Source organism: Triplophysa dalaica, chromosome 4 (genome assembly GCF_015846415.1).
Source record: "Triplophysa dalaica isolate WHDGS20190420 chromosome 4, ASM1584641v1, whole genome shotgun sequence".
NCBI classification, from domain to species: domain Eukaryota; kingdom Metazoa; phylum Chordata; class Actinopteri; order Cypriniformes; family Nemacheilidae; genus Triplophysa; species Triplophysa dalaica.
This window is the reverse complement of record NC_079545.1, coordinates 19,856,455-19,872,033: the sequence shown is the minus strand read 5'-3', so window position 1 is coordinate 19,872,033 and position 15,579 is coordinate 19,856,455. Positions and strand designations below refer to the sequence as shown.

The window sequence follows — 15,579 nt, the reverse complement described above, 5'->3', positions numbered from 1 at the left end:
TAACTATAATGTAAAATGTATTTATGCCATGAAATGACATTTTGCTTGTAGCTGCCCAAACCTAAACAGATGTTTTACAGCTTTACAACACATCCATACAAAAATACATATACACTACAAGCTGAAAAACATACTGATGCACCTTAAGCAATAAAATGCAATCGATTTATTAAGCATTAAGCAAAAAAGAAGGAAAAGACTAATCTTTTTAAATGTGCTGAAACATTGTCTCAATTCCCAAAACTAATATAAACAAAATGTAATATATATAAAACTATATTTAAATGGCTCTCACCTGTGAGTCTGAGATGGACACGCGTTTGGACTCAATGGTTGGCTGTCGGGCCACTCGTGCCCCGCCGCCAGATGACATGTTTGTCCCTCTTTCCTGTAATGACATCTTTCTGCCTGACAGGTGTGCCCGATGGGGCGGAGCTTTCTTAACACCTGTGCCATTCTTTACTCCATTGGAGGAGGGATCAGACCTTAAGGAGACAGCGGACATCTTGTCAGTCATCTCAGTGGTCTGGGAGAAATTCGGGTCGTGATCCAAACCCACGCAACCTGGATCGCTGCTCATCGCCATGACACCGCAGTAAGAGGGGCTTGGAGGCAGGGAGGAGGGCGGTGTGGATGTTTTTGCATTAAATGTTCCACATCCAACTTCAGTTTGGAGTTAGAGGGAACTGTGGGTTGTTGCAAGATGGACAGACAAGAAGAGACAAAAAGAAAAGATAGGAGTGTACGGTTAATCACTGTAAGTACAGGTGTCTAAAGGTGTGTTCACACTGTTGTACTATTGCCAGTATGCATTCCGAATTAACTTCTAGATGACTGATAATGTTTACTTTAAGATAGTCTGCCATTTTTATACATCTAGCAACAATAAATTGTCAACATCAAAAAAGATTCCTGACCCCACCCCCATCTGCCATTGGTTGGACAAAATGATCTATAGCTCCCTAAACTTACATCATTGGTGGACCCCGCCCCTCCATCAGTGCTCTCTCTCTCTAAAGCCACACCTCCTCACATCAATTATCTCACATCTTAATTGCAGTTCAAACAAAAGGTGGCAATATAGCTTATTCTATATGAGACATTCATCCAATCGAATTTCATCTCTCTCACCACACTTTCTTCTCAAAAGGCACCAATATGAAAAGCTCAAAAGAAATGTTATCAGTGCTCGTCTTCATTCTGAGCTCTAATGAGGGCCAGTTATGTCCTGCTCACACTCTACATGGCATTTTCTAAACGTGCGGAGAGTGTAAATATTACCAGCAGCGCAGCTCCTATGAAGCCATCAATACGTGACCGACTAATTGAAAAAAAGTGTATTTCTCAGAGAGCCCAATTTCCTCAGACGGAGGATAATTAGGAGCCACCACTGTGAACAAGAACTGCTATGTTCTCTCTGACTCTGTATGTATGCATGTATCCTATTTCCCTCAGAGCCTTTTAGACTCAAAAATATCTATCTGTCTGAAGGTTTGTTTGAAAAATTTTGAGACTGTGAGAGGATTTTTCTCTATCTATACACACACCGTGTGAGGCGGCTGCCTGAGGCCAATTGATTGGCAGACTCGAATCCCACTGCAGTAATGCTGAAGAAAACTAACATGAGGACATTAGGAGCGTTACAGTAACCTGTCAGAATATTACAGAAGTTAAAATTCTAATTATAAAGGGGGACCATAGTGTATTAGATGGGATTCCACATATAGGACTTTGAGTCAGGATGTTTTTATAATTCGTCCCCTGAACCTGTAAATGAAAATTTGTACACCGACATAATCAAACGTTACTGCGCATGCATGCTTTTGTGACTTAACTTCCGGTACACATCATAAACGAATAGAGTCTGATAAGCAAAACGAATAGCAAGTAAATTACATTTGATACCAAGTTAAAAGTATGTCTAGCCAGTATTATTTTGGGTTACCAGTAGAAGAACCGTAACTCGGCTAAATGCAACGAAGTTACACAACTCATTCAACAAATTGTTTATTTAAAACAATTACTATACAATAAAATATGAATATTAATGAAATAAAATAAAATATAAATAGTTATATTACTAGCAACTAGCCAGAGTGATCAACAAACTCAGACCGGAAGTTAACTACGGGTTAGGTGCGTGCATTTTATTAGCCATTATCACTCGGCTTGATAGAATGCATTATTCTGATTGGCCAGTAGCGACATTTCCCGTTCGTTATTCCCAGATAACAACCTCTCAAAACTAATAACACACGTTATCCCGGATGCAGCAAATCATTTTGAAAGGTGTTTTTTTAAATGAAATATAAATATGTCTTTTAATAAGATGACAATGACATTACATTTACAACTAAAAACAGTTCAAAAACAGATAAAAGTGTGGCCAGAAGGTTCGTCAGCGGTACTTCAAGACTGCTATAACACCACTGACTGAAATATGTTGAAACAGGTTGCCACACACAATAACAGCACAGACCTTCAAGAGTACACAGAGAATGTCACTGCCTACATCAACAAGTGCATTGATAATGTAACGGTCACAAAGACCATCAATGTGCGGGCAAACCAGAAGCCGTGGATGACTGGGGAGGTCTTTAGTCTCCTCATGGCTCGGAAGGCTGTCTCCAGAGCTAGAGATGAGGAGAGCCTAAAGACAGCAAGGGCAAATCTAGCTCGTGGCATCAGAGACAGTAAGAGACAGTACTCCAGGAGTATAGCCCATCGTTTCAGCGACATCAGAGACACTCAAAGCCTGTGGCAGGGGATTCAGACCATCACAGACTACAAGCCCCCACCGTGACAGCACCTTCTCCCTGCTAAATGAACTGAACGCCTTCTTTGCTCACTTTGAGGCACCAAATTACACTTCTGCACAGAAGACCTCACCTTCTCCTGGCGACCAGATGATGACGCTGTCCCTGGACAGTGTGAGGAGATCCCTCAGAAGGATCAATGCACTCACAAATTGGTCCAGCTGGGACTAAACACTTCGCTGTGCAACTGGCTGTTGGATTTCCTGACAGGGAGACCTCCGGCAGTATGGGTCAGCAGTAACAGATCCACTACCATCACACTGAACACGGGGGCCCTCAAAGGATGTGTGCTTAGCCCCCTCCTCTGCACCCTGCTGACCCCTGGCCAGGTGGTGCAGTGACAGCAATCTCTCTATGAATGAGGCAAATGAGATTGCTGTTGACTTCAGGAGAGTAGACAATCAGCATGCTCCTTTGACCTTCCATGTTGCGACTGTGGAGAGAGTGAGCAGCACCAAGTTCCTGGGGGTGCACATCCCTGAGGATCTCTCCTGGACTAAAAACATTGCAGCACTGGCCAAGAAAGAACAGCAGAGTCTCAACTTCCTCCACAAACTGAGAAGAGCAAGAGCCCCCATCATGTGCACCATCTACAGAGGCACCATCGAGAGCATTCTGACTAGCTGCATCAATGCGTGGTATTGCACCTGCAACGCGTCCTGCAGCAAGACCCTATAACGAATATTGAGAGCAGCGGAGAAGATCACTGGTGTCTCTCTACCCTCCCTCCAGGGCATTTATGGAACCTGTCTCACCTAAAAAGCCATCTGCATTGCAGGTGATCCCAACCAACGCACATCTTCTTCAAGCTGCTGCCATCAGGGAGGGGACTGCGGAGTCTCCATGCCAAGACCGGCAGACTAAAGGAGAGCTTCATCCACCAGGAAGTCAGGAAGCTAAACTCCCCCCCAAAGTGGCCCCCCTCTCTTGCCCCATACACCACTGAACTCTGACCACATCCGCAGCTCCTTCCACTCCCAACCCCCTCCTTCCCTCACTACCTCAATCACCACCGGTCTGCCCCTGTTCAACTACCTATTCTGACAAAGTTAAACCAAGGTGACTCTCTTTGTCACTTTAAACAGACTAATAAGCTCTTTGCATTACCTCTTCAGGATTATCTCACATCTGCCCTGTTAAATATTTCATTGGTTTGCACTCTATCTGCAATTACCTATCTTATTTTTAAATTTTCCTCACGGAAGTTTTGCATTCGGTAAAACTTTGCTAATAAAATGTTTCAAATGTTTTCATGTCCAGTTTTTTCTTATGTGGCAAGCAAGTTGCCGTGTAATAAGCGGGATAATGTCCAAGCAGCCGGCTGTTATCAGGAAATAAGCCCCTTCATTATTTCCCCTTTGTTATTTCTGCGATAATAACCGCTGCCTGTAAATAAACAATAAAGAGAATAGGAATGCTTGTACGATATTGATATGTATATGAGTAGTTGACAAATAAACTGCACATGTGTCCTTTGATGTGATCTGTCATTCGCTATTTTTCTAGATATGCACGGATATATCGGACAATACATCTGTGGATATAAGAAGATATTTTCACACTGTCAGCTATCGGTCAATAGTTTAAAAAAAGTTGTTGATTAGGGCTGATATATCCTGTCATTAAAAGAGGTCAGGAAAATGCAATGCATTTATGAAAAGATGAAACATCACCAGTTTGATGTTCAATATTGATAGTCATTATATGAATTAATGACATTCAGAAAGTTAAATATTAATTTGATATTTGACTCGGATAATCGGTATCAGTGCATTTCTACTAATTTATATAATACATCTGAAGTATAAGCAGTGACGGCTGGTGAAAAACCTTTTAGGGGGGGGCCACAGGAACAATAACCTTAAAGTCACACCATCAATAATGTAGGACGTCATATCATTGTTCAAAAGTAATTTGAGAGGTGATATAACCATGTATCATTACCTATTATATTCAAATGAAACATTCAAACATCAAAGCATGTACTTGTAGCATTAATAAGTAAATTTTTATTTTTTGTTTATTAATTGCAGTAATAAACAGCCAACATGAATACTGTGGTAGTCTATATTTTATTACTCATTAAAGTAAACTGTAGTATTCTTAGATGCCATAGTGTATATGTATAGTGTTTTTGAACTAAAGAGTAGAGGGAAGAGTCCTGTAATTACTAATGATGTATGATGACGCAAACACATTAGGTCTAGCCCTTCGGAAGCCGTAGGGAATGCATCACAGAGCCAAAGTTAATGGGAGGACTAAAGGCGATAAAATCACCCTAAAAAGGGGCGGTACTCTACCGAACGCGAGTTAATGCTGATTGGGCTGTACATCTACAGGCAGAACACACAGTTCAGAATGGTGAGAGCAATCGTATGACTGTGGTGAATGTGACAAAAAAATCCCTCGTTTGTGGTGCGTCGCCCCAAATGCCCTAATGGACGAGCCGCCCCTGAGGATACGTTGAATAAAAAAAATTATAAAAGTGAGATGGTGGTCTAGTGGGTTAAACCACTGAACTGGTAAATCAAAGGTTGCTGGTTCGATCCCTGCATCCACCACCAGTGTGTCCTTGAGCAAGACACTTTACTCCATGTTGCTCCAGGGGGATTGTCCCTGTAATAAGTGCACTGTAAGTCGCTTTGGATAAAAGCGTCTGCCAAATGTCTAAATGTAAATGTTAATGTAAAAGTAATATTATTAACAGTTTGTTTTCTGCATTTGTGCTGTCACACCATAGAGCTTATGTTTGGTATATTAGTCAACTGCCCATATAACAAATTGTAATACTATTTTAAGATGACAAATGAGACAATGTAAAGCCACACACATACAAAAAAACTAGACAATATACAGTATTATTAAATAAATCACATAAAGCACAAGCGTGGTCAATTCCAGAAGTAAAAATCTTTCTATTAGCAGTTAGCTCAAAGCAGTTTTCCCATTGTTTAACTTTTTATGGAATCCACTTATGTGTTGGTTGTAACACTGGTTACAGCATCCTGAAACTGACTAGAACTGCCAGGGTATCTTTCCTGAAACAACTTTTCTCTCCTCTTCTCCTGTGATCAGACATCATTTGCATAATGCAATCAAAGCCAAGGATGACATCTGGAGTCTTTATTTCACAAAACAAGAAAATACAGCATTTAACACAACGTGACAGAGAGCGACACCCTTAATCTTCCAGTTAAAAAACCTGCATTGCTGGCATATGTTGTGATATGAATGCTATCCCTCAGGCTGGAATGTTGGTGTACTGGTTTCCCAGTCAGAATTTTTAACCAGCTTCCTCAATCAACCAGTCCGACCAGCATTTATAGTTAATATCCACAAACTAGACAAGCACACATCAGTCTGTTCAGCGCAGGTCTCTTCCAGATATTGTCCTGTCCTGTTCCATACACAGCCAATTTCACAGAATATTCTGTGAGGGCACGGTGAATTACCACAGTATATGCAGCTTAACAATAGAAATGTGAGCACAAATCAATCCTTTCCATCCAACAGCGGGCAGAACAAACAGAGTGACTCCAAAAAAGCACAGTGAAACAATGTAGCGCAAATGACAACAGAGCCACTTCTGATTAGAGATGCTACCTTACCAAAAGAACACAGGGCAAGCAGCAGAGATTTGCTTCTCTGAGCCCCGGAAGCCTTTCAAAACTCAGAGAGAGTTCACAGAGATCCTGTCTGAGCACTGGGTCAAAACCAGGTCTCAGTATAGTGCAGGTACTCTTAGTTCACTGGGGCATTTTTATCTCAAAGCGACCAGATGATTCAGGCCTGGTTAGGTCAGGGCTATTTCTGGGACATACAGAGAAGAAACACAACAATGATTGTAAGGATTAAGAAATGCCAATGCAATAGCCAGCGAACATATCTATACAACACTGAACACAGAAATTATATAGCAAAAAACTGGCAAGAATGATTTCTTTGAGCAGACAAAACATTGACAATTCGGGAGAAAAAAAGATTATCTCTGTTTGAAGCATAAAAATGCACTAAGATAAGATGTTCAATGCTCTCTTATTTGTAAGTCACTTTGGAAACATGAATAAATGTAAATGTACATTGCACATATTGGATTCAATTGACTCCCGAGTAACATTTCCCATTATGAAACTGTACACATCACCATAAAATGTTCACTCAACATAATGCACACAACATAATTCACTCACCCTTTAGTTATTGAAAACCTGCATGACTTTATTTCTTTTGCAGAACACAAAAGAAAATATTTTAAAGAATGTTGTTTCTCAAACAACAGCGACCCATTGACTTGCAATTGTTTTGTGTCCGTACAATAGAAGTGAATGGGTTCCGGCGATGTTTGGTTACCATTGCAACATTGTTCAAAATATTTTCTTTTGTGTTTTACAAAAGAAAGAAAGTCATACAGGTTTATAATGGCATGAGGATGTATAAATGGTTCGTGGTTGCATTATGATTAAATTACTCTTATCAGCCACGTGTATTTCAATGTAAGTGTTCTTTACTTAGTGTTCTAAAACATGAGCTGAAATAGAAGCACCCAAATCACATTCACACACAAAACAAATGTCACACATCATTCACAACATTGTTGACATACAATTCCACTTGTGTTTATTTGTTATTTTCTCATAACTATTTTTCATTAGAAAATATTCAGGTTTTTGTTCAACTGCTTGTAATCTATCCTAACTCATCCAGACAGATCTGCCAGTCCTGCTTAAGAAAACATAACTCACTCTGGTCGAGTCTGAGGCTTCAATTCTACTCGCAGGTACTGGATATCTATTTCAATTCAAGAAACACGTGCATTCCTCCCGCACATACTGTAGCGTTTGCGCAGCAGTTAAAGCGAATCCCTCAAGATGCAGAGAGAAGTGCAGAGCGGAGTGAAAGGTACATGAAGAGGAAAAACAGGAGAAGGAAAGGTGATCGACTTCAGCGCTCCGTGCCCACGATCTGCCTCCTCTCACTTCAAATCAACAGCAAAGCTTTGATGCAAACTGTGAGGGAGCAGCGCCCAAACGCTTTCAAGGCTGTAGCAGTCAGTGGGTGGTGATCCAGAGCGGGAACTGGAACATGCGTTTATGTGCTATTAGACAAGATAAACAGCAAGCTAGCGCCTAACACAGGGTGGGAAAGATGGGCTTTGAAATAGAAAACGGTATAGGCCACTATTAAAATTTAAAAAAAATCTATGTCTAATACAGAGGATCAACACTGACAGCTCGTGACACAAATAAGGGTTCTAAGCCAGACATCAAACAAGGCTAAATGCAAACATAGAAACTATGTTATTATGCATAGTTAGGATCGTGTAATAAATGGGTTTGAAAGGATATATCTAAACCTGTATATGTGACTCTTTGTTCTGTGGAACACAAAAGAAGATATTTTGAGAAATGTCTCAGTGGTTTTCTGTCAATGCAAAGGAGGTCAATGAGGATAAATGTAGTTTGGTCATCAAAGTTCTATAAAATATCTCCTTTTGTGTTCTGCGGAAGAAAGAAAGACAAGTTTGGGATAACATAAGGGTGAGGATTTTGGTGTTGACTGTAACAACGAAATCTTGTTGTCATACTCAAGCCCCATCTTTAAAAATCATGAAGAAAACAAGACCAGGTAAAAGTAAATACAACCAAGTAAACATTGAAGTGCAAACCTAAAAGAAATTTTGTTTTAAAAAAAAGTACTTTAATCTGATACGATTTCGCAGTATAAGACAGTGACGTCATTTGACTTCAGCCTCAAGATAAATACGCAAACAAACCTGCAATTTTATGTTTAAAACAGAGACACCCCTATAAAGGCTAAAGTTACGAATTATTTGTTAGTTACAGATTACAAATCTAAATAAATACTGGCATCATTTACTTATCCTCTTGTCATTGGAAACCTGTATGACTTTCTTTCGCCTGCAGAACACAAAAGAATAACCAAAGAATGGAAGTACACATTCACTTCTATTGTATGGACACAAACCCAATGCAAGTCAATGTGCAAGTCAGATTTATTTTTATTTTTGGGAGAACTATCCCTTACACTCCAATACACAGAACCAATGACTTCCAAGCTTTACATTCAAACCTAAATGTCTTTATTCAAACTACCCTTCCCGTCACCTTAACCCTTACATTCTAAAGTGTGTTAAGACAGTATGGCTCCTCGATATCAAAGTGATTAAACTCAAAGTGCACCCAACTATGTCTAATAAAGTCACACATCTACATCACAAGTGTACTGTTTTAATATCTGAAGAGTCCATAAAGGCGCATCGCTGGTAAGCAGTGAGGGAGAGTGCGAGTGTTGATGTGATGGATATTGACAGGCTTTAAACTGCTGGAGCGTACAGTGATTGAGGACACGGCCGATGTTCATGCAGATGAATACAAATGGGATTTCACACATGGAGGAACAACAACACAGATTACAGTATGTGTTTAATATGCTCCAGCTCGCTTTAGAAGGAGCCCTTCCGGGCCGATCCAGACATATCTAGATCTAATCAAAAAGGGTGTAAAGGGTGACGGTATAAGAGATAATAACCATAAATGAATAATGAAATTACTTTTGCATGTGTATTTCACTAAATTATGCAAATCACACGCAACAGCAAACGTCTTGTTTTCAGTTTGAACTGCGCTATTGTCCATTCTGAGGTTCAGTTATAAGTGCTACAGGAAAACGCAGTTCATCCTCCAAGGATCCAGCGCAGACGAAGAGGCCACTTACGAAAAAGTCAAGTACTTTGCGTGTAAAGGAAGGAACCGCCCAAGACAACTTAGCTGCTTCTCCAGAAAACATGCTTGCATATTTTGCTTGCAAAGAGCACAGAGAAGCATAGAATTATGTCAACTAAGCTTGAATTGTAGAACGCCTGACAAGTCATGATGCCCTTGAGCCTGGCATGTCATTTTATGCCATGATTCTTCATTTCAAACACGATGCGGTGCCATTAAAACCCTTTCAAGTCAGCGATGGAACAGTATCAAAGCTGTATTTGCCAACACATTCAAGTGGGAAAGAGAGAAGCCAGAAGGGACAAAGAGCCAAATGAAGACAATTCTCAGAGAGAAAAGCTTCGGAGAGATGAAAGAAAGAACTGAACATATCAGCTGCAAACACAGAGGCAGAGAAAGAAATACTGGTCCTAATGAATATCATAAAGACAACAAAGAAAACAGAATAAAGAAAAAATATAGAACTTCTGTATCACACACATATATTATACATCACCGTACATGACGGCCTCAATATCCCTGCTAGCAAATGGACCAGTGCCTCTCTAGTATCTACTTAAAAGCCTATCTGAAACATGAAGTGAACTATGTGAGCATTTGGTAAATTAAACAGTTCCATTTACAGATCATAAACACACACACACAGACACACAAACACACACAAACACTGATCATATCATCAACCTACTTGAACGGATAATATACTGATTTAGGTGGACTTGGGTGGGCAATCACTAATATGACTTATATTTGCAATATCAGAAAACAAATTATTAAAGTCCCCCTGTGGTGAAAATCAAGTTTTTAATGTTGTTAATATGTCTTTGTGGTATTTATAATCAATTGGTAGTTTGCACATGGGCAGATGGAGTGAAGCATGGGATTTTCTCCAAAACAATTCAAATTACTAAAATTCTAAATACCTATGTTTTGCATTGTTTTTGATTGTTCAAATTGTTCAAACCATGGTGTGTTGACCATTGTCTAGTAAAAGTTTAGAGTTCACGAAGGTGGAAAATGAGAGTATTGACAGAGAAACAGAGATAAAAGTGGCTTTTAAACCTGAATCTGTGGTTGGGATAAGCCGAGCCGGATGTCTTTCTTAAACGCTTAACGAGGTTTACCCTTTAAAGCCTGTTGCAAAAATAGTATGTTTTCACACTTCTTTTTCATGTTATATTCTAATACAATGTACTATCATAGTGTGCAATGTGTCAATATTTTCAGAAAAAAAGATGGTACAGACAGTTGAAGAGATACAGTAAAAGTGATTACAGCCTAGTCAAATGTGTTGGCGAAGGCGCATCAGGTTAACGTACCTAAACAACGACCAGGTAAGCTCAAATTTCTGTAAAATCTTCTCATAAACACTAGCTGTTGTTAAAAGAACAAGTCATCACATTGTCACTTATAAAACAATGTGCACACAATAAAGACATAATACGTTTGTGCATTCACTCATAGTGTGACGTTTGTTGTATGTTTTGTTTGTTTTTTTCCTCCCGTTGTTAATCTCATTATTAGTTCATTAGTTTCCACTTGTGTTTCATCATTGTTAATTAGTCCCACACCTGATTCTGTTTTTCCCTGAGTGTCTTCCTTTTGTATTTAAGCCCTGTGTCTCCCTCTGTTCTTGGTCGGTTATTATTTATGTCAATGGATTATCAAGCTGGTTTTGTCTTCCCTGTTCTCTTGCTCCCGTGTTTGTTTTGGACTCATCTTCATTAAACCTTATTGGATTATACCTTTTGCATCTCCATTCATCCTCCTCCGTGTCAGCCCTGACAGAATAACCTACCGCTAAACATGGATTGCTATACCTTTTCTCCAGAGGCCATCCTCAGGGACTTGAGGCAGGACGGACGGCCTCTGGAGAACTACGTGGAGGAGTTTGTTGACGTGTGCTGTCGGGTGAGTTGGAGCGATCAAGCTCTAAACCTGGCATTTTTGACCGGTCTGGATGATATTCTGCTCGTCCTCGTCATGCTTCCCGATGCAGATGAGTACCGGCTGGAAGACTTCGTAAATCGAGTCCTCCAAGCAATCGGCTCCGAGTTCTGCGTCGGGGTGACTGATAAGGACTTTCCGAGATCTCTCCAGCCGGTCCCGTCCGGCTTTCCGGAGCCTCTCCAGCCGTTCCCGCACGGCCTTCCGGAGCCTCTCCAGCCGTTCCGGCACGGCCTCCCGGAGCCTCTCCAGCCGTTCCCGCACGGCCTCCCGGAGCCTCTCCAGCCGTTCCCGCACGGCCTCCCGGAGCCTCTCCAGCCGTTCCCGCACGGCCTCCCGGAGCCTCTCCAGCCGTTCCCGCACGGCCTTCCGGAGCCTCTCCAGCCGTGCCTGCCCAGCCGCCAGAGCCCGCTGCCCAGCCGCCAGAGCCCGCTGCCCAGCCGCCAGAGCCCGCTGCCCAGCCGCCAGAGCCCGCTGCCCAGCCGCCAGAGCCCGCTGCCCAGCCGCCAGAGCCCGCTGCCCAGCCGCCAGAGCCCGCTGCCCAGCCGCCAGAGCCCGCTGCCCAGCCGCCAGAGCCCGCTGCCCAGCCGCCAGAGCCCGCTGCCCAGCCGCCAGAGCCCGCTGCCCAGCCGCCAGAGCCCGCTGCCCAGCCGCCAGAGCCCGCTGCCCAGCCGCCAGAGCCCGCTGCCCAGCCGCCAGAGCCCGCTGCCCAGCCACTCCTATCTGGTCTCCCTGTATACTCCCGGACTAGGCCCAAATATTTTTTTGGGGGGGAGCTATATATGTGGGATGGCCGGATTGGTCAGACCGCCCTCCAAGCCTCCAGAACGGCCGGCGCCCTCGAGGCCTCCAGAACGGCCGGCGCCCTCGAGGCCTCCAGAACGGCCGGCGCCCTCGAGGCCTCCAGAACGGCCGGCGCCCTCCAGAACGGCCGGCGCCCTCCAGGCCTCCAGAACGGCCGGCGCCTTCCAGGCCTCCCGAACGGCCGCCGCCCTACAGAGTCCCAGAGCTGGAAGTATCATCCAGGACGCTGGTTTTGTCTTCCCTGTTCTCTTGCTCCCGTGTTTGTTTTGGACTCATCTTCATTAAACCTTATTGGATTATACCTTTTGCATCTCCATTCATCCTCCTCCGTGTCAGCCCTGACACATAGAGAGCATGTTTTCAGTTTTTATAGAAGTGATGTGTTAACTGATGTTAACTTTCACGAATAAGAAATTTAAAGATATAACGCAAACGTTTGTTCTCTAATTATTATATTACTGCACCCTTAATCTACACAAGTCTACCCACAGCGCTGCCGCCATTGTTGTTTTCACAAGCGACAGTGGGGTACATGACGCCATGGCTGAAGTTCGTGGACAACATGCAATGTAGTCGCTGCAAAGAGTCTTAACCTCTGAAGAGACAGGATTTATTTTATTTTTAGAGGAAATCCACCAGAAACCATAAGTAAAAACCTGCTTGTTTGCATGAATCACTCCAAGCCGGAGTGCTTTATCAACCTGGGAGAGTACAAGCAGGATTAGCTTCAAAGTTATTCCTCAAGAGGGATCCAGACCAACTGAACGAGGCCAAGCTGCTGAGGTGAGTATTATTTATCAACAGTCTGAATTGACGTACATGTACCGTATATAAAGGAGGATAACGTTAGCATATGATAGCTAAGGGAGCTAAGTCAGTCCCGGGCTAAATAGAACATTCAAAGCCAGTGTTAAACTTACTCTATATTTTTATGTTATTTGGCAAATGGGCACTTGGAGTTTGGCTGTATATATGTTAATACATTATGTGTATTAATATGTTCATCTCTGCCAAGCTGTTTGTTTTGCTAATGAACAGGGGCATACACTGCGGTTAGTTTAATTTTAAACGTCTCAAATCATTCGTCCATTAGGCTGAAAATTCTGTCATAGCATACTAGTTATGCTCTCATGTTGTGTGTGTAACATTATAACTTGTCAACGACAAGCGCAAAAATCCACATAATTTCGCTGAGATCTGCAGGTGCCCATTCCGTGGATTTTAGGCAAGAATACACGCTCAACATGAGAGCTGTTTGCTGTGACTAGTGTTGGCTCAATACAAAGCGTGTGTTTTCGACAGTGTAAGAACATATACAAGAAGCGAAAGAGAACCCTGTGATGATTATTAGGCTAACTGAGATGTCTGGAACAGAGATAAAGTTATATATGCGATTTATGCCGGTGAATGGGGATGTACAGACGCATCGCAGCATGTAGAATACATACGTTACACATTAAAACAAGCTAAAGATCTCTCAGCAAAAGTAGAGCCAAATTTGTAATAAATCACTCAAAGTGTCTCAGTTTAAATGATCAAAATATTGTAGAGAGATTCATCTTGTTCTTCTATGTTGCCGGTTCTGCAAGCAAAATTCTGGTATTGAATCGATTTAAATCTAACATGTACCGGTTAATTTCCAGAACCGGTTTATCACACAACCCTAGCTGTGACAGATTTTTTGTCTTCCGACGAATGATTTGAGATGTTTAAAACGAAACTAACCGCAGAGGAATTCAGGAAACATAATTTAGCTAAACCATTGCCATGGCAGTACTACACGTGTGTTGTGTTGACAAGTGCGGTGTAACTCCTTAAAGAGACCTGCATCAAAAAGGGTTGCTGAGAATAAAGCTGTTTTTGTCGAGGCTAGAAGGGTTTAGTTTACACAGCCATTGAGTGTTTTTAAGCAAAAGATGTTCCAGACATTTCATGAAGACCCTAATAAATCATACCAACTTGTTGAAAGTGCACATTCGGTCCTAAGATTTATATTACATTTAGTAAAAGGGCTAGATTAGGGGGCCTGTAAAGTGGATGCGATCAGAGTGATTCATAATCACAGATAATCCCAAACTAAGAGCTGACAAAATGTGAGAGAGAGGGAGCAAGAGACGGTGATAGAGAAAGTGGGTGAGGCTAAACTGGCGGAAGGAAGTTAGTGACAAAGATGAGAAAAACACAGGGGACTCAGATTGCTTTTTACAAACTAACATACTTTTTAACTTGACATGCCGTCTTTACACAGCAGGGTTTTTGATGTTGCTAAAAACAATAAATAAATCAAGAGGAAGAAATTAAAAGTTATAAAATACATGTTGATCATCCTGTCTCCTTCCGTCTCCCCATAACTCTCATCTGTGCGGCTCATGTGCTATTACAACAATATACTTTCTAAGCATGTAAAGATGATAATACAGACGACATCAATGATTATTAGGGATGATTATCATTAGAAAAACCCATTCTATAATTTTTTATAAAAAAACATAGATGATGGAAAACAGATTTTAGACACAGGACAAAGGAAGAGCGCAGGCCTTTCATCATTCACTTGCTAGTTGACAACAGCTCTAAATCAACACCAGCTCTATATTACAGCCATTAAGCCCTTAAGAAGGATCCATTTCAAACCACACACACAAGCAGGCAGGGGACATTCATTCTACAGTCACAAAACAAACATGTAACCCCCCGCACTCTTCTCATTCTTGACGCCACTCAGCATCTCATTTTGCCTAAAACCTCAAGCATGCACAACCAATAAAGCCTTTATTTAATGGTTAATATACAGTCCTGTGAGGTTTACCTGGATATTTACCCATAAAGTTCGATTGCGTGATCCAAATCAACATATAAGTACACAAGACTGTTGGCCTACTTCTCAAAAAAAGGGATGAGAGACTTTCAAAATGTGCTACTGAAGTTCCTTTTTTATCATGAAATGGACAGTCTGCTTACAGTACATGTTCATTACTTGCTACATTAGTGTCATTAAAGCTGAAATGAACCATGAAGAATTAAATTCATATTATCATCTGAAGTCAGAGGTCAAATTGGATTACACGCTCCAGGATCAAGATCGAGATCTTTGCTCATAGGACACTTAAAGTTAAATAAGCGGTGTGGACACATTGAAACCACACAAATGCATTTTAATCCACATAACCAGATTACTACACTTTCAACAAGTTAAAGAGGGCATTTCAATTACAAAGACAGAACAGCATGTGTAAAAAAACACAGAACAAATGTGTTCAAATTGCATA

General features: G+C 41.6%; 1 protein-coding gene across 3 annotated transcripts in view; it reads right to left on the bottom strand.

Annotated features, from left to right (window-relative positions):
• camkk1a (calcium/calmodulin-dependent protein kinase kinase 1, alpha a) overlaps positions 1-15,579 on the bottom strand; it is a 70,041-nt gene that overhangs the window by 36,658 nt on the left and 17,804 nt on the right. For all 3 annotated transcript variants that reach the window (XM_056745552.1, XM_056745554.1, XM_056745553.1), the window contains exon 2: positions 296-686. In XM_056745552.1, coding sequence (XP_056601530.1) covers positions 296-586 — 291 coding nt within the window. In that variant the 5' untranslated portion in view covers positions 587-686. The remainder of the gene's footprint in view (positions 1-295; positions 687-15,579) is intronic.